The sequence below is a fragment of the Pseudorasbora parva genome, chromosome 17 (genome assembly GCF_024679245.1).
Source record: "Pseudorasbora parva isolate DD20220531a chromosome 17, ASM2467924v1, whole genome shotgun sequence".
In the NCBI taxonomy this organism is placed as follows: domain Eukaryota; kingdom Metazoa; phylum Chordata; class Actinopteri; order Cypriniformes; family Gobionidae; genus Pseudorasbora; species Pseudorasbora parva.
The window spans coordinates 23981512-24002506 of NC_090188.1; the positions used below are offsets into that span (position 1 = coordinate 23981512).

Sequence of the window (20995 nt, forward strand, 5' to 3'; positions counted from 1 at the left end):
GTTTGGTTCATGCACATCCTCGAAACATCTACTTCAGTGTTTCCTGTCTTAAATATAATCCAGGTGCTGTGCCATACCAGGAGAGCACAACAACCCTGCACTCATTCACCAACATTACCACCTCCCATGCTCCTCGCAGACACACACATACACACACACAGCTGCAGATGGGGCAGGGGGTGGAGGCTCGAAGATAAAACATTTAGTGTTTATTATGAGAAGAGAGATGGAGAGCGGGAGAGAGGGAAAAGACGAGAGGGCAAGATAAAAGATGTGAGGATTGACAACAAAAAAGGTAACGCTCAGTTTGCAGTATTAGAACATTAGCGAGTGAGCAAAGGTGAAAAAGACATAAATATACAGTAAAGTCCAAAAGTCTGAATCCACTAGGGAAAATGTGTTTCTTTTGCATTTGTCTAATGTTAAATTATTTTTTTATTTTATTACTGATTGTTTAGCATTTCAATGTAAATAGTTATATATACAGTATATATACAGTATATATACAGTATATATATATATATATATATATATATATATATATATATATATATATATATATATATATATATATATATATATATATTTCAAGCTGTAAAATATAAAAATTCAAGTTTATTATTGAAGTTGTTTGTTTGCATCGTGCTGCATGATGTTTGTGTAAAATCTGATGATCGTGTTATGCAGCATGACTTGAGAATGTGGAGTTCACATGGTCATGGTCACTTTGTTTGACATTCGTCAAAACCGAAACTCAATCAAAATCAATTCAAGCTCAGAATATGAAACGTTTCAAACCTGTGTTTATTGTCAGGTTTAAATTAGATTTTTAATCCCAGATGTTCAATGTGGTCTCAAATTTTGGAGTTCAATGTATATGTGTGTGAGAGACCAATCTGGAAAAGAGCAGAAAGAAAGAAAGAAAGAAAGAAAGAAAGAAAGAAAGAAAGAAAGAAAGAAAGAAAGAAAGAAAGAAAGAAAGAAAGAAAGAAAGAAAGAAAGAAAGAAAGAAAGAACCAAACAACCTGTGAAGTGTCTGTGGAGAGACAGATGGTGTAAAGCAATGTCTTAATTCTGACCTCTGACCTCTAAACCTCTGCTTGTACCTTACTGACGTGAATCTCTTATTATAACACTCCTGTACTCAATTGAGCTTTTGACCTTAGCAGATCTGTGATCTTTCATCATCCACATGCATCTTTACACATGCTAGCACAATAATAAAAACTATAATTCATCTCACTCCATAACCAAATAGCTCAGTGATGACGTACAGGTTAATCTTGATCAACAAGCCACTGAGCAAGTGCTTACAGAGGAAATGACGCTCTAAAGTTGATAGACCTTCTAACAACTAACAGATTTCCTGCAGCAGAGCCAGACATTAATTGAACCTTCACTTTGATATTAAATCACGTTACCCAGTTTGTTTTCATGCTGTTCAGACCGGACTTACTGTGTTTTGCCTCCACTTAATTCTACATCAAAAAAATCAATGTTGGTTGACAAGCTTCGACAGTTCAGTTTTGCTGGTTTAGCAGCATAGACAACAATGTAGACCAGCACTAAACCAGTATAAACCTAACAGAACCTTCTTATAAATGAATGCTGGTCTAAGATGGTCTCCTTTGTAACGTTGTTACTGTGTCTAAAGACTTTGAGCATACATGTAGAGTTTGTCGCCCCTCTGTGGCCAAAAATAAGAATTACCAGCTACAAGAAGGTTCATGTACATAACGGGAACATTTCCCCCCAATGTATTTGATAAGATGCTGATTACAATAACGCAGTCAGTATAAATACAACATTTTCCACTAGTTCTCCCAAATAGTTTTGCCAGAAAGCTTTTAGGATGTATGATTGTAGGGGCATGAATGTTTCCCCTCTAACTTACGTAGCTGCTCAGATTGCTTACATCACTGTTTTTGGCTGTAGTTTTCACAGTAGGGGATCATGGGATGGCGAGAATGTGGCTACATCATGCCTGCTTAAATCCATCTCTCTTTCTCTTGTTCTCTCCCTCATTCTTCAACACAAACAGTTAGAGTAAAGCACACCGCACTCGTTACCTCAAGCCCTGTTGCCAGAGAGGGGAAATAAACAGACAAAATCTGGACTGCTTGGAGTGAAATAAGATGAGCGAGAATCAGATTCAGCGCTGCTACGTCAAGTTCCCCAGCGCTGCTCGCTTGGATCATCTATTAAACCCACTAAAGCTGGAAAAATAGAGGGATGTTGATGTTGGAGAGCGAGGGAGAGAGCAGAGTGTGCAGGTGTAGCATTATGTCAGAAATACAGAAAAATGAGAGAAGCAGAAGCATGTGATTGAGATGAGATTCTTTTTCCCACAATTACTCATTCACACATTCTCACAGTCAAACACACACACACACACACACACACACACACACACACACACACACACACTCCTTTTCCACATTTGATTTACACACACCGGAATCCCTCAATTTTTTAATGTCAAATGTGATCCTTCCACGTTTGGTTTCAAGAAAGAAATGTATAGCCTCCAAACATTTGGAAATACGCAAGGTTTCAAATTGAGGTTATGGACAATATCAGTATAAGTCTTTTTAATTTATTGGCAGAAATGCATTAAAGGGGTGGTGAATTAAGAAATCAACTTTTCCATGAGCTTTTGATATATAAAAGGCCATGGTAATATAAGAATATCCTGTACATTTCAGAGCTTAAAACTTCCTTGTTAGATCAAGAAAAGCTTTTATAGACACCAAACCCAGAAAATGATTGTGTACACGCCTCTACATAATACGCTAGCCAGCAGCAATAAACACGTCGAAGAAGATAGCAAGATATTGTGGAAGAACAGTCGTTGCATAAGCTTCCTTTGGATCCTAATTTTAGGAACGTGTGATACTACATTTATTTTTAATGAAGTTCCAGCTCACGTGGGGAAGAATGTTTGTGTGTTTGCTTCAATTCACTGCTGAGTTGTTTGTAAACAAGTCTCTGCTGGATTTGCAGACACAATGCTGTGCCTTCTATATTGGATCCGACTAGGGTTGGGCATCGAGAACCGGTTCCAACTTGGAACCGATTAAAAAATAACGATTCCATTGGAATCGTTTAGAAAATTTGTTTTCGTTTCCGATCATCGGTGCCAAACGCGCAAGTTTGGGTTTCCATGGCCACCTGATTTCAAGTGCTTGCGCGCCCGCTTGTTCTTTTAGCCATGGAAGCCCGGTAAGCGGCTCTGAAATGTGGCTTTATTTCACTTTTAAAAAGCCTGTGTCGGCACAGTGCAACTAGTTTTGTCAAAAATATAGATACTGAAATATCTGAAAAGATACGATAGCCTGCTCAGTTTCTACAGTACCGCTCTCCTCTCCTCTCCTTCTCTGACCGACAGCGAGTTGACACGCAGCCGCATATTCTCACTCAGCCCGGTTACATGGCGAACGCGCGTTCTGCTGGACTTTTCCTTACGACAGCGTGTTAGTGTTAGTGTGTGTGATCGGTTTGAATTTCGCACGGGATTGCACATAATTCTACAAATCCCTCAGATTTCAGGCTCACATCTGAAGCGCACACACATACCGTAATAAAGCCCCCTCTGACATACAAGTGCAAATATTTGCTTCTTTTTCCAGCTTATTATTGGTCAAATACAATCAACCAAATTGTCAGTGCACATTTTGAAAAGTATTAATGTAAACACAGTAGTAAACAATTCAGGAAGAAATGAAGAATGAGTTACAGGAACAGTGTTCAGGATCCATGAGTGCGGCAGTTCTTAAAGGGACAGCAGTCATTTGTTATTCAAAGTCAAACTACAAAAAGACAAACGATCACACTGCTCTTGACTGATCAACGTGTGTAACTTTAATGGTTTTATATGAAACTTTTTTGCAAGAAATGACATTTTTTGCAAAAAACATTATCCGATGTTATTTTAAATTTAATTAGCCACTTTGCGTTTTTTAATTCAGTTTCTTACCTGAATGTTAGACCTACCTGAAAAAATAAAGCAGTCTTTAATTTATATTTTATTTATTTGTTTATTTGTTCTTATTTAATTACTGTTTAGTCGTCTTTTTAAATTCAATTTACCATTCGAAATCAAGCTTACTTGTGCTGTGTGTAAGCTATTGCAACACAATTACCCCTTAGTAAAAAATACATTGAGTTAGCAAATATTTGTGAGAGAATTTTAATAGTAATTGATCAATGTTTATATAGGAGACTTTCAAAAGACAGACAAAAAAAAAATTATATAAAAAATATCTAATTGGCAGTATATGCTGCGTTTTCCCCCCGTGGTATTGAAAATAGCATTGAATAGAGTGCTGAAGTCATGACGTCACTTTGTAGGCCAACCCGGAAGTTAGCGGCGCATGGGTTCCCTCGATCAAAAGCCTATGCATTTTCCCCATAGACTTTTGGACAATCGCAAAAAATAAGATCTGTGTTCAACAAAGAGTTATGACCCTTACACGTTTTGTCTATCAAGATAATCTTTACAAGTGAATCCAACATTATTACCGTTTGAAGCCTAAATAAAGCCGTCAGATATAAAATGCTAACGGTAAGCTATAAACGGGTCATCATCAAGCTTCCTCAAACTTTATTTAAAAAACACGTTCGCTCATTATGATCTGCGCTCTGTATGAACACTTATCCACTTCTTCATGAGAAATATTGCCCATTCGTTTTTTCCAAAAATGTTAGAAACTAATTGGGTTTATGCATGCCTCTCTGAGATTTGTTTTCTCGTGTGTTAATGTTTTATTTATTAATTTATTATTTTGTTAGTTTATATAAACCTTAATATTTTCTTTGTGATTAAGATTAGGCTATTATGCCTCATCATCGTGCCCCAAATAGACTTTTAAGATTATCTTTTAAGATTATTAATTAAAGATAATAAGATTATCTTTCACTGTATTATGTTTGACTGTATGTCTGCTAATTCACCAGAAAAAAAACAACATGTTTTTACCACCTCAGAAGCACTCACGACGTAAGCTATAACTTAGCCGTATCAATTTACAATCGTATGTCATTTTCCTTATTGATCATAATCGAGGAGAGAACCACTATAAATCTAGACATGTAGAACAGCGCAGCTTTCATTCGACGACTTGTTGTTCCATCTCGGGACAAAACAAAACACTAGTCTCTCCACAGAAATGGAGAACTGGTAATCGGTTACCTATCACATATTTCTGTGTACAATAATATTAGGAAACACTATTTGAAAAGACTAAATATATATCTTTATGTATATTAACTGAAAGGTAAACTTCTAAGAACGTGAGGCTGAAACGCGGGCTAGTTTTTTTTTTTAAAATTTATTAAACATTTACTTACAGAATTCAAAAGTGAATGAAATGCGGGCTGGTGAGATCTCCTGTTTGTCAAGATGACGTCTAAAGTCCCGGCCAAAGGATGTAGTCCCTTTTAACTTGTTAGCAACCGCCGTTTTTAAGACACAATAAAGTTTTAAAAAATCTTTAAAAAAGTGTGTTTTATGTCATAGATCAAAACGTGAAAATATTTAGAGGCTTTGTTAACCACAGACCTTATTTCTGGCGATTTAGCAAAAACCCATTCAAAAAACCCATAGACTTTGGAGCGAGGGAACCGGAAGTGCTAAAATGCTAACTCACTTCCGCGTTTTGGCCTACAAAGTGACGTCATGACTTCGGCACTCTATATCGATGTGACATGTTTTGACTCCACCCCTCAAAGAATCGGAATCGAGAATCGAAAAGAACCGGAATCGAAAGTAAGAATCAGAATCGGAATCAGATTCGTTCAAATCAAAACGATACCCAACCCTAGATCCAATGGAATGGTGCAACAAACTTACATGAGTAAAACATCATCCCGGTTGCCGCTTTCAAATCAATCCCTTACTCATGTGAACTGAACTGACAGGGGCTTGTTTGTTGGGTTTAATAAAACTGCCCAGCACGTTGGGCAAACATTTAAACCAACTGCTGGGTTAAAATAACCCAATTGCTGGGTTTGTCCATTTTTAACCTAACTTGTTTAGTTTTTTTTACCCATCATTTTTTAGAGTATATTTACATCACAACAATAGTTATTTTCAATGTCTTGTACATGATGTTATCATAGTGGGTCATATAATGGTACATGGACTTCTACAAGCTGATTGCATCAAAATGTGTGTTGGCAGCTTCTGTACAGAACATCCTATACTGATAAAAATCCATCCAGCGTTTTTTTTTTTTAATCTCCTTATATGTTTTCTCCTGTCTCACATCAAGCCGTTCGACTGTGTGACGTCACAGGTTCGGGCGCCCCTCCCACGATTGTTGAATGACAGCAGCGTTTCAACACAGTCCCGCCCTGAGCAAGCTCTGTCATCATCACAGTCCGCCATTGTTGATACGCTGGTGCAGAATGGCGTCTAAGCGGTAGTGGTGTTCTGTTCTTGGGTGTAATAATGAACACAGCAGTCATTCAGATGTTCTAAAATCCGAACCGCTGAAGACGCAGTGGCTGAGTTTTGTTTTCGCCAATGCTTTTATGTTTGCGTGAACCGCAAAGCATTTTTCTCCAGACTGCTTAATTGTAGTAGAAATGTGAAATTATTTTTGAATTTGGTGCTTTCTAGGCTGAGAAAAGACAGAAAATGTATTTTTGTCTCATGGGGATGAAAGACTACAACTCCCAGAATGCTTCGCTGCCCTGTGAGGCCATTCCCAAAGCCACCGCTACTGGATTACAGTGACTGAGTTAGGCCGGGGACACACTGCAAGCGTGCCGTGAACGTCTCGGCTGCGTGGCGTGTCCGTTTTTATTTCGGCTCCCATGTTAACCGGTTAGCGCTTGCATACTGCCTGCGTCAGCCGCGCGGCTCACGCGCGGTCCAAGCCGCGCGGAAAACGCGTGCATGCTTCAAATAGAAGAGACGCCTATTTTTCACGCGACACGCGAGCGTGTTGGAAGCGTATCTAGGCAAAATAGCATAGGAAAAGATGTTTATATGCCATTTTGACACGAATACATATTAATAAATGACATTTTCATGTTTGAAAGTCTTTAGGTTAACATAAATGCAGATATAGGCCTACTTGTAATAATAAAAAACAACATAATTATCGATTTTGAAATATTAAACCTGTCAAAACAGAACGAAATATTCTGTAGCCTATTTTGCCATCAATACCATAGATCTGTATGGTCAATAGGCTACTGCCGACGTTGTCTTTGCTGTATCAATAGGCAATATATTTATATTTAACATTAAGTATAGGGCTTCCCAGCAGCAGCAGCGCCGCGTCAGACACGCTTCTGGTGTGCAAAGACAGAGAAAACGCCAGGCAGCCGCCCCGCGGCTGACACGCAGGAGAAACGCCACGCTTGCAGTGTGTCTCCGGCCTTAGAGAACAGACACTACAATTAAATACTGAACGTGTCTTCAATATAATGATGAAGTCTCACAGCACTCACGATTACATTTAACATCATAAATGAGCTCTCGTGATGAGAGCTGAGGTAATCGCGACTACATTTGCGGCATACATTTACAGCGTGTCTCCAGTCTTGCACGTTTTCAGTTCATGCTTTTGGAAGCTTAACTTTTATAGAAATTAATTTGAGAAGTTAAAACACTTACATTGTTTAGCATCAGTTTAAATTAATGCCTGCAGCTACGCTGAATGCTGTGAGTGCGATCTCCATCCCCCATGTGCGGGTTGAAAACTTGGAAATAGCTTTGTTGCATCACGGGAGGAATTTTTCCAGAAATAAAATGCATAAATATCTTGTCCCAGGGGGATATGGGGGGGGGGGGGGGGGGGGTACAATAATTTGATTATACTCCAGGGTTTCTACTGATACAAAGCCATATGCTAATCGCTGAAGTAACCCTTTAATATGAGGGTCAGTATCAGGGCTGGCGCTAGACATTTGGGTGCCCTAAGCACAAATGCTTGGCGGCAATCACTATGGCACATCCAGTTAGAATGCAAAAAGGACTCTGATGTTACATTTAACATTTTACATTATACTGTAACATTTATTCTCCACCATAAGTCGGGGCAAGTTTGTGGTTCTGAAAATATACATACAAATTGGTAAATAACAATATACAAAAGGATAATAGCAGTACACATAAATAATGTGTAATTATGATAACATACACATGCAATGAAATCCGAATTTACTAGCCTATTTATTGTCATGTAGGCTTATTTGTCATCATGTAAGAATCCTGTTCTGAGCGGGGCTCGAACTCTCGGCCGTAACGTCATTAGCGCCATTCCGGCTGCCTTAATGTAGCGAATTATTTAGCTCGCGAATGTACAACAAAGCATATAGCACTCATGGTAAATATATGTAAACATGTCTTGTAAATAATTATAGTACAGAGAAATACTCGTTCTCCATCAGAATTGTCTATGCACATTGCGAGATAAGGATCTACTAATACTTTCAGTTCGTGGTAAACTATGATTTTAAACAATCATAGTACATTATTATGTACACATGACAGTCCTTCTAGCCTATATTACTTTTGTATTGCTTTTGTATATTAACATGCTTTTAGAAATATTTTATTTGTTATTTATACTGTAACCTATTGTGATGATTTTTTCACGACCCATATCTTCCCCCCCCCTATGAAAATAATAAACTTTATCACAATATGCAATTTTTTTTATGAGAAGTACCTGTACGACAATATCGTTCTGTTCATTCTGATTGTCTGCCGCTTTAAATGCTCGAGGTCGTTATGGATTCGATTGTCAATGTCTGACCTGAAAAAAAAAAAAAATGGTTCTGCAAGTGATTCCAAAGATTATCTCTGACTTTATCGTTATAGATGGTGTGAACTCTGCTATTCATTAATGTTGAGAGAGATTTTTAGAACTTTATCGTTACTATCTGTAGTTGTGGTGTGAAAGAGCTTTCTTTAATTTGAAATGTTGATTTAATAATCGCTTTGACGAATTCCTCAAGTTCATTCAAAAGGATTCATTTCGTATTCGTTAGAGCTGATTCAAGATTAAAACCAGTGTAACGTTACGTGAGTGTAAATAAAACGAGTCATGAAAAGAATCTGCTCAAATGAGTCATTTGCTCGTGAATCGGACTAACAGTTACACTTGTTTGTGTACGCAGCTCGCGAGGAGGACTGGACCACTTGTAAGGCAACTTATTGATTTACGCGATGTTTTTATCACCCATTTAATTCAGCCTTCACAATTCGGCCTTTAAAAAGTCTAGTAAATAAATGTTTTGTTTCTTTTTTGTGTATTAAATATGGGGGCGCTGGAGGGAGAGTCTGCATCGCAAACACTGACTGGAAAACTGGTAACGTTACATTTTCTATTTACCCACCCCTAAGGTGATTGAAATTCAGTCAGTAAATGTAATCTGAGTATAGGAAATTATGTTAAATTATTTATTTTACATTAATAATAATATATAGATGATCATTAGTGAGTCAGTAACAACATAAACCTGCTACTGTCAATCAATCCGTTTTTATGGCAACCGTGGAGCGTCATGTATGATTGCGTCACAGACAGCACTTGCGTCACAGACAGCATTCACTATAAAAACTCTCACTTGCAGTTTCTTCAGCACAGCGATAATCCGAGCGATTTTGAGCTACACATCTGACTACATACCGATATTTTACAGCAATAACCTACCGATATTAACTTTAGAAACAACTTTACAAGCACCATCTTTTTATATAGAGTCTACATTCAGCGCGTGCATACCCACCGAATATAGACTCGCACTGTACAGCCAACATACAGTTTTGGGCATCTGATCTGATCTGATATCACCCGTTTCCGTTGGATTTGATTTGATCAGTTTACAATACTATGGCTTCAATCTCAAACTGCAGAGAGGTGCCTCTGGAGGTTTACGTGAACGGCGAGTTGTTCTTAATTGACAGTGTCTGGGTCCCGGATGAGGAGAATATGCAGGTGGACTTTATGGTCACCGACAGCATTTACGAGCTTCTCGGGTGCTTACCGGGCGACATAACCGCACAGCTGGAGGTGGACGATGAGTGCATGTCAGTCAGTCATGCCGCTTTAGAGGGCGAGGATCTGCAGATCGACATAATCTGTAACTCGACAGGTGAATGCTCAATATGCACCACTCACAACTTTTCCATATAACTTGCTGCAATCATTACGATGATCACAACTTTTTTTAATGAAATCATTATTTCTGCTTAAATGAATACATGATGTTAGCAAACTGCATGATTTGTATTGGGTACATTTCTGACATATGGACATTAATTGGGCCCGGTTTACACCTGGGATTAAGATGCATTGGTCATTCGTCATACGAGGGAGACACAATTCCCGTTTACACCGTGTTTGAATCCGTCTCTTTTGTCCACTTTCAACCACTTTTGTCCTGATTTCTTTGAAGGGAGGGTCTGTGGGTGGGTTTTGGATGAAATATGCTCACACAATTTACATATGAAACCAACCAGATAAAACCAAAGAACATTCGCAGAGCAGCAGCTTTCATTTCTGCTCTGACAGCCGCAACAAATTGTGCTTGGTATGTTTTTTCATCTTCAAACCAAGCTTGGGTCTCCACTCAAAAGTTTAAATCCTGCGATTCCCATAATGTTAACAGGACAGATGTGTTTCTGGATACCTCCAGAAGTGGTCAAAAATGGACAAGCTCAAACTGTTTACACCTGTAAAGAGTGCCGTCCACTTGTGATCTGATCGACTGAAACACATCTTTATACCAGGTGTAAACAGGGTCTAAGACACAGTCACCTCTGATAGCAGTTTAATCTAAATTGTAATGTAGACACATCTACAAATAAATATTAATTGAATGTGAATGTCAACCTGGGTTCGGGATGTAACTTAGTTATGTGTTTAAAATACAACATTTATATTTTAAATGGGTGGTAATTAAATTAGTTAATGTCACATCCAATATTTTCTTTAGATTGCCACAGTGATTGCTTGTCATTTATTTCATTTAAACATTAATTTAACGTGTAACGGCAATTAATGTAAAAAGCAATTGGGGATTCTCAGACTCTGACAGTCTGCAAAAGCATCCTACGATACAGTTCTGCTCATACTTTTTCATTCTCCTTGCAGAATATGCAACATTTCATTAATTTGTTTCATTATAATATTAACAAAATAAGAGGGATCTAGGATCATAAAAATTGCATGTTACTTTTATTTAGGACAGTCCTGAATAAGCCAATTCATATAATAGATGCTTACTTTTACTCAACAAGACAAAATTACAAAATTTATACAATTTTATAAAAATAAAACTATCTCAGAATGTCTATTTATGTCTGACTTTATAACATGCAATTGTAAGTTTAAATCTCACGGTTCTGAGAAAAGGCAGAATTGTAAGATAAAAAGTCACAATTACCTTTTCTTATTATCATATTTAGTGACATGATGTGTACATTTATCTTTTTTTTTTCATTGAGTACTGCCCTCAGAAACTAATAACGATGTTTCCCAGAAGACAAAAAGAGTACATTTACCCTGTTTATCTAATTCAGTGGATTTTAGTGAAATACACTTTAAAAGTGTCCTTCCCAACCCCGATGTCAACAGAGCATTTGAGATGCAACATTACAATGAGAAGCAAACAGAAATGTCTTTCCAGTCAGACTAATTATTAATGTCTAATCTGTGGTTTGAGATGTTTCTAATAACACATTATTTGTTTTTCAGAAACTACCACAGAGTGGATGGCGAGAAAAATTAGTGGATTCATCAGAACACTTTTTTGGATGAATCCAGCTCCTGAACCTGAAGTGAATCTGGTTACTGTCCGCTGGCCAGCAGAAGTGCCAGAGAACAAAAACTACAGCCCTAAAAGAGGTGAATGTCAACAGAGCATTTGAGATGCAACATTACAGTGGCCACGTACAAACTGTAAAGTTTCAGGAGTGACGACTGCATTTAACGTCATTAACAACTAGTTGTTCAGTTCTGTTCCGTACACACTGTGTATAGTTTTTGTAAATGTGGTCGTCAATCCTGTAAATTACTGAACTGTGTGTGTGCAGAACGAATAAGATGCAAACAGAAATGTATTTCAAGTTGGACTAATTATTAATTTTTGATCTGTGGTTAGTGATGTTTCTAATAAAAAAATATTTGTTTTCTTCTTCTTTTTACTAAAGTGATTAAGAAAATGAGTGCTTGCTTACAAAAGTATTTTCCGATCGATCCGACTGAGCCTTTGTGTGATCCTGTGACGGAACCTGAATTGGATCTGCCTGAACCCAAGGAATCGTGTGTCCCAGATGCAAACGTTCCTGACACTGAACCTGTGTCTGCAGAAGATCGGAAGGTGGATGTCAGTGATGGTGGGAATGCTTCTCCTGAAATGAGCGGCCCAGCAGGTGAATGTCAAAAGAGCATTTGAGAGTCAACATCACAATGTCCACACACACACTGTAAAGTTTCAGGAGTTATAAATACATTTAAATGCAGGAGTGAGTCCCCAAAATGATCATTCCATGTGTATACGGACCACAACTGAAACTTCAGAGCACACTCTCACTGTGTTGCCATGTCCAAGCTATTTTTAATTCATTTTATTTAAGCTTGGCTCATACAGCGGTCGAGTTTATGCCGTTATTAATGTTTTCTGGTGTGGGTTGCAGTATTTAATTTATTTAGCTTTTTATGAGCTTTTCTGCTGATTTGCTTGCAAGATCTGGCAACACAAATAAGTCAAGGCTCATACCACTTTCCCTGTGATTTCTTGCACTGCACATACAGACGAGATAAATCTCTGGTCTTATCATCTGTCATCTCTTATATCTCTCATTGTACATCATTAACAACTAGTTGTTCAGTTCTGTTCCGTACACACTGTGTATAGTTTGAGTAAATGTGGTCGACACTCCCGTAAATGACTGAACTGTGTGTGCAGAACGATTGAGATGCAAACAGAAATTTCTTTCATGTTTGACTAATTATTCATTTTTGACCTGCAGTTAGTGGCGTTTCTAATAACATATTACTTGTTTTCTTCTTTTTTCAGAAAGTACTGAAGGCAAGAAAATAAGGGCTTTCTTTAAAAAGTATTTCCCATTGGATGCGCCTGACACTGAACCTGTGTCTGCAGAAGATCGGAAGGTGGATGTCAGTGATGGTGTGAATGCTTCTCCTGAAATGAGCGGCCCAGGAGGTGAATGTCAAAAGAGCATTTGAGATGCAACATCACAATGTCCACACACACACTGTAAAGTTGCAGGAGTGACGACTGCATTTAACGTCATTTAACAACTATCAGTTCTGTTCCGTACACACTGAGTGTAGTTTGAGTAAATGTGGTCGACACTCCCGTAAAATACTGAACTGTGTGTGCAGAACGAATGAGATGCAAACAGAAATTTATTTTCATGTTGAACTAATTATTCATTTTTGATCTGTGTTTAGTCATGTTTCTAATAAAAGATTATTTGTTTAATTCTTTTTTCAGAAAGTACTGAAGGCAAGAAAATGAGGGCTTTCTTAAAAAAGTATTTCCCGTTGGATGCGCCTGACACTGAACCTGTGTCTGCAGAAGATCAGAAGGTGGATGTCAGTGATGGTGTGAATGCTTCTCCTGAAATCAGCGGCCCAGGAGGTGAATGTCTACAGAGCATTTGAGATGCAACATTACAATGTCCACACACACTGTAAAGTTTCAGGAGTGACGACTGCATTTAACGTTATTAACAACTAGTTGTTTAGTTCTGTCCGTACACACTGTGTGTAGTTTTTGTAAATGTGGTCGTCACTGCTGTACATTACTGAACTGTGTGTGTGCAGAACGAATGAGATGCAAACAGAAATTTCTTTCAAGTTAGACTAATTATTCATTTTTGACCTGCAGTTAGTGATGTTTCTCATAACATATTATTTGTTTTCTTCTTTTTTCAGAAAGTACTAAAAAGAAGAAAATAAGGGCTTTCTTCAAAAAGTATTTCCCATTGGATGCGCCTGACACTGAACCTGTGTCTGGTTGGAAGGTTGATGTTAGTGATGCTTCTCCTGAAATCAACGGCCCAGAAGGTGAATGTCAAAAGAGCATTTGAGATGCAATATTACAATGTCCACACACACACTGTAAAGTTTCAGGAGTGACGACTGCATTTAACGTCATTAACAACTAGTTGTTCAGTTCTGTCCGTACACACTGTGTGTAGTTTTTATCAATGTGGTCGTCACTGCTGTACATTACTGAACTGTGTGTGCAGAACAAATGAGATGCAAACAGAAATTCAATTCAAAAAGTTTACACACCCCAGATCGTAATGCGTCATGTTGCCTTCTTGAGCAGTATTTTTATTTTATTTTATTTCTTAAGATTGTCAGCATTTTTGTGCTTCCCTAAATATTGTGGACAACTAATGTTGTTTAAAATAATTTGCAGAGGAAAATCCAGTCCTATGTTTGGTGGTCCCTTTGTGTTACATGTCTTAATTAAAGTGTTACTTCAGCGATTAGCATATGGCTTTCTATCAGTAGAAACCCTGGAGTATATTCGAATGATCGTGCTCCCCCTCTCACATCCCCCTGAGACAAGAGATTTATGTATTTTATTTCTAGAAAAAATACTCCAGTGACGCAAATATCGCCAAAGTATTTATTTAGATTAAGTTACAAAACTTGCGTTATCTTATGAAATATGTTACAAATTACATTTTAAAGCATGTATTTTGTAATTTGTAGTGAAATACACTTTAAAAGTGTCCTTCCCAACCCCGATGTCAACAGAGCATTTGAGATGCAACTTTACAATGAGTTGCAAACAGAAATGTCTTTCCAGTCAGACTAATTATTCATGTCTAATCTGTGGTTTGAGATGTTTCTAATAACACATTATTTGTTTTTCAGAAACTACCACAGAGTGGATGGTGAAAAAGATTAATGAATTCTTCCAAATGCTTTTTGGGTTGGATCCGGCTGTTCCAGAGCCAACAGCTGAAATGGATCTGGTTAGCGTCGGCTGGCCAGGGAGCAGCAGTGGGATCGAAAAGTACAGCCCAAAAACAGGTGAATGTCAACAGAGCATTTGAGATGCAACATTACAGTGGCCACATACAAACTGTGAAGTCTCAGGAGTGACGACCGCATTTGATGTCATTAAATAACTATCAGTTCAGTTCAGTTCTGTCCGTACACACCGCGTATAGTTTGAGTAAATGTGGTCGACACTCCCATAAATGACTGAACTGTGTGTGTGCAGAACGATTGAGATGCAAACAGAAATTTCTTTCATGTTTGACTAATTCATTTTTGATCTGCAGTTAGTGATGTTTCTAATAACATATTACTTGTTTTCTTCTTTTTTCAGAAAGTACTGAAGGCAAAAAAATAAAGGCTTTCTTTAAAAAGTATTTCCCATTGGATGCGCCTGACACTGAACCTGTGTCTGCAGAAGATCGGAAGGTGGATGTCAGTGATGGTGTGAATGCTTCTCCTGAAATGAGCGGCCCAGGAGGTGAATGTCAAAAGAGCATTTGAGATGCAACATTACAATGTCCACACACACACTGTAAAGTTTCAGGAGTGACGACTGCATTTAACGTCATTAACAACTATCAGTTCTGTTCCGAACACACTGTGTATAGTTTTTGTAAATGTGGTCATCACTGCTGTACATTACTGAACTGTGTGTGCAGAACGAATGAGATGCAAACAGAAATTTCTTTCAAGTTAGACTAATTATTCATTTTTGACCTGCAGTTAGTGATGTTTCTAATAACATATTATTTGTTTTCTTCTTTTTTCAGAAAGTACTAAAAAGAAGAAAATAAGGGCTTTCTTCAAAAAGTATTTCCCATTGGATGCGCCTGACACTGAACCTGTGTCTGGTTGGAAGGTTGATGTTAGTGATGCTTCTCCTGAAATCAACAGCCCAGAAGGTAAATGTCAAAAGAGCATTTGAGATGCAATATTACAATGTCCACACACACACTGTAAAGTTTCAGGAGTGACGACGGCATTTAACGTCATTAGCATCTAGTTGTTCAGTTCTGTGGTCAGTGATGTTTCTAATAACATATTATTTATTTTCTTATTTTTTCAGAAAGTACTAAAGACAAGAAAATTAGTGCTTTCTTCAAAAAGTATTTTCCATTGGATCTGGTTGAGCTGGATTAAGAAACCCAGAGAGAATCCCCAAGTGCAATCTGCAATTATTGATCCAAGCAGATACACACATGAGTGAGTGAGTGAGTGAGTGAGTGAGTGAGTGAGTGAGTGAGTGAGTGAGTGAGTGAGTGAGTGAGTGAGTGAGTGAGTGAGCGAGTGAGTGACTGAGTGTGTGAGTACGTTTACATGGACAACAATGCTCCGATATTAATCTGATTAAGACAATACGATTTCTAATGGCCTTAATCCGATTAAAGTCATAATCGAACTTAACGCAAATCAGTTTAAGACACGTGGAGTATGCCTATTTTAGTCTCAGTATCGGAGAGCATTACAGACATGTACAAACCTTTATTTAACTATTAACGTTGTGTCGGAGATTTCGCCGCATTTTGTGACAGCACACATAACGTTACGCACACACTAGTGCAAAGGGTAGGGCTTTGAGTATTCGAGCCCTGCCCTTTTTGAAAATTAATCAAAAGTGCCCCTTTCAACAATTATCAATAATATTGTGGCCAATAAAACAGAATTTGAACTATAATTAATATAACGTGTACAAAACAACAAATGGCGGAAAAGTTCCGTATATCTTTTACGTATCTGTAAGTCTGAAATGTCGTTGCCATGATGCGCAGCTATGGGCGGTGTGTGTTTTGCTTGACTGTTCATTATGAACACTGCGTCCTCTATATTTTTTATTTTTGTTCTAATTATTATGCTCGTTGTAAAAGTAAAATACAATACGTTTGTATCTGTAATCGCGAACCAGATCATTCAGGTCAGGTCATTCAGTGAACGCTGTGGCTGGACGGCAGGAAAAACAATCCAAACAATCAGGATTTTTAAACCTTTTTCATCATTAATCAGAGCTATTATTCTAAATGTAGGCTGTCAAGAAGGAGCAAAGAGGGGCAGAGTCCCTTCATAAATACTGAAAGAGACTAGATATAATAATAATAATAATAATAATAATAATAAATTTTATTTATAATGCACTTTATATTAAACAAAATCTCAAAGTGCTACAGAATTTAAAAAAACAAAAAAAACAATGAACAACAATAAATAAATAAAACCGAAAAATAAAATAAAATAAATTAAACAAGTAGCAAGTCAATTAAAAGCTCTGCTAAAAAGGTGGGTTTTAAGACCACGCTTAAAAGTATCTATAGTCTGTGGAGTCCGCAGGTGGTCAGGGAGAGCATTCCACAGACTGGGGGCTGCAGAGCAGAAGGCCCGATCCCCCCTAGTACGGAAATATTACAAAGATTATTACAAAAATAAAATAATGTGAATGTATATAAAACATAAAAACAAGTGATTTTTATACTTTTTAATGCAAAGTCACACATTCCAACAGCAACACCCGCAGGTGAAGTTACAGCGGGTTTCCCGAGCCCATTATATTTGAACAGACCTGCCAAAGTCACGCTATGAGCGTGAACGAATTATTCAAAAAGCAAGTCATGTAAACACCTTAATCAGAATATTGTCTTATTCAGAATAAAGTCAATAATTAGATTACTGCTGTCCATGTAAACGTAATCAATGAGGGTGTGTGTGTGTGTGTGTGTGTGGGGGGGGGGGGGGGGGGGGGGGGGGGCTTAATAAACATTTTAAGAAACATTGGATGTGTGGCAATTAGTATCTTCTGGCTAAAGTGTTACCGGTGTTTTAAAGGTCCCATTCTACGCGATTCCATCTTTCAAACTTTAGTTAGTGTGAAATGTTGCTGTTAGAGCATAAATAATACCTGTAAAATTATAAAGCTCAAAGTTCAAGGCCAAGCGAGATATTTTATTTAACAGAAGTTCTCTTTCAAAGCCTACAGCGAACGGCCGGTTTGGACTACACCCCTGCACTTCCTGCTGTAATGACGTCACTAGAACCGTTTGTTGACTAACCCTCCGCCCACAAGAACACGCAAAATAGGGGGCGTGGTCTTGTTGCTCTCCCACGTGGAGAAGAGCGCATTCAGCGCTTGCATCTCCCCGTTATGGTAAGAGGTGGGACCTTTCCTGGCAAAGTGCGCTAAGCTGCTGTCCAATCACAACACGGGAAGCACTGGCCCAATCAGAACTCGTTACGTGTTTCTGAAGGAGGGACTTCATAGAACAAGGAAATCATCAGGTCGTTTTTAAGACAGAGAAAACAGCGCTGTACAGATAAGTAAATTGTGTGAAAAATACTGTTTTTTTTACACGCGAAACATGAACTCGAGATGAGTTAGAGTTTGAATAAGAATAAGAGTTTGGCCAGTTAGCAGAATAGTTTTTTTTTATTATTATTACTCATTGATTTTGCACACTTTTGTATGTATGTAAAGCATCCATTTGCACAACTGTATTGAATAGACTTTAGTGTAAATAATATACAATATTAATCAAATTAAAGTCCACTTAATGCTGCAGTCCGTAACTTTTTGTGCTCTAGCAGTATATAATTAGAACTGCATTCTTGCGGAAGAACATTACAGCCAGAGCTACTTCTCTCTGTTTATGTCTAAGGGCTGTGCTCCGCCGCAGCGGTTCCTACCAGACCGGTCTGAAATAGTCCCAATATAAACACTTATTATAAGTGCACCATAATGATTCAGGGTAAGACAAAAACACGGTTTGTAAAATGAAAAAAAAAGAAAAAAAAATCCATGGAAAATGGAAATTAAATACTTTTATTTTGTCGGATTTCCATAAGTGAAACAGGCGAAGTGTGCATGACATACATCACGACCAAATGTTAGCGATTGGTTATGGCAGACCCAGAGTGGCTCAGGGCAGATCCAATAGTTTTAAGCCTCAACAGGGTGACCGCCTTCGCGGAAATAAACCCTTGTCAATGGAGAATGGCCAGAATCTATGTACAAATGAAATGTACGAGAGTCTGGTAAAACCAGATAATTTTTTCACGACCCAGATTTTTTGGTGCCCCCCCCCCCCAAGCACTTGGTGCCCTACGCGCAGTGCGTGATGTGCGTGTGTGGAGCGCCGGCCCTGGTCAGTATAAAGTAGGTTTTGCTAAGATGCTGCTCCTGAAAAATGGATCGGCACCAGCTATTTGTGTTCCTGCTGCACCTCCAGAAGAAGTGAGTGTAGTTTGAAACACTTGCACGCCTCACGATGAATGCAGCTAAAGTTTACAGGGTAAGTTAAATTACATTACGGCATGCTTTCTATTTATGACGTTCTCAATATAATTCATAATCCAACGTTTATAATGAACAACGTGTTACGTTTTTTGTGTTATTACAAACTGTGTACACTGTTGATAAAGTAATCGTGGACGTGGTAAGATTACACTAAGCTACTTTTAAAGAGGGTTTATAACGGTATCTGTAACTGTAAAAAAAATCATGCTGTAACAGTTATTACACTGCATAGACAACGTTACGCATCACTGACAAACCTACATTAACTGAAAAAAAAAGGTTTTATTGGAATTAGCTGTAACATCTGTCTGTAACATCTGTATCATCTGTCAATGAACTAACGTATACATCAGCAAACACATATATAGCATTCGTATCTCACTATGCTAACGGTACCCTGCTACATACAAATATAGATTAAAGTAACATTACGTTAACCAACCATTTAGAAACATCCTGTTCAAGCCCTAAAATGTCGAAATTCCATTGAAGCTGTCATCTTGTTCCTGGTCCGACTCAGTTTCAAATTGATAAAGTTGCACAGATGTGTCCTCAGAGACTCCCGTCGCCATTCTTTCCCCTCAAATGTTGTCACGGCAACGCGCCCGTCAAACCGCCCCACAGAACAGAGGGGCGGGGTGAGCAAAGCAAATTAGCATTAAAGTTTATGCACTGAAATGGCTTGCTAAAAACAGAGATGTTTTTGACCAGGTGACATTTTCTATACTAACAATACTAATGAGAATTTTTAATTAAAGTATATTACAAAGTTTTAATTTAGATACTAAAGAATCAGATTAACTTGTACGAAATGACATTATATGACCCCTTTAAGTTTATGACTTTAAAACCTGTGTTTGATCATTTCTAGTGCCCTGCACTTGATCTTCCTTGCCAGAAAAAAACATGCTTGTGTTCCTTGATGGGAACACCAGTATACAAAACACAACATAGTTGGTATACGGATATAGTATCTCATAGAATCACCTCTAGAATCTGTTGTGAAACTTTTCCAAATAAGAATTCGGGATCATGGGATGATTTACAGCAGGAACACTTACTGCATAGTTTCAACTTTGAAACAGACTCATGGACATTTTTTCCACTTCTACCTGCTTCTAGGAAACGCATTTAATTGTATGTTTGATCTATTTATTGATAAATTATAATTTTTATTATAAAGTTAACATAAATATTGTGGAAGTATTTTCTCCACAAATATTGTGGAGGGCATTTACACAACTAACAGATTAACAACATTGATGATCAAGCTTGTGTCGTTTAAACAACTCCCTCTCGTCTTATCACTCCATTATATCACATCTTTGTTGGAAAGTGTTTGGTTTCCGTTCTGCTGCCATATTGCAACCCACAGAAGCATCTTGTTACCGCTAACTTGGTTATAATACCTATCTAGCAGTCTTAATAAATAATTCAGGAGCTGAGATCTAGACTTATATGGATCCACAAATAAAAATACATTTAAGAAATAATTTATTGATTAATTCCACTATTAAATCCTTAACAACAGCCTTTGCCTTAATTTCATCTACACTTTAAACCTTAAGCAATATCATAAATAATCACCAAATTGATCGGTCCTGACTTTACAAATCACATTATAGAAGAAAGTACTGTGCTGCACCACCTGCACCTGCAGGGCGATGCATGTCACTCCTTTAAAAAATCAAATTCACTTTTATTC

General features: G+C 37.8%; 1 protein-coding gene across 1 annotated transcript; it reads left to right on the forward strand.

Moving 5' to 3' along the window:
- The first annotated feature begins 246 nt into the window (after window positions 1–246).
- LOC137045594 (uncharacterized) lies at window positions 247–17042 on the forward strand. Its single transcript, XM_067422303.1, has 11 exons — window positions 247–295; window positions 9926–10113; window positions 11718–11867; window positions 12173–12394; window positions 13042–13188; window positions 13483–13629; window positions 13926–14057; window positions 14883–15041; window positions 15343–15489; window positions 15782–15913; window positions 16078–17042. Exons 2-11 carry the CDS (start codon window positions 9951–9953, stop codon window positions 16149–16151), a joined length of 1473 nt encoding a protein of 490 aa, XP_067278404.1. The 5' UTR covers window positions 247–295; window positions 9926–9950; the 3' UTR covers window positions 16152–17042.
- Window positions 17043–20995: the final 3953 nt, after the last annotated feature.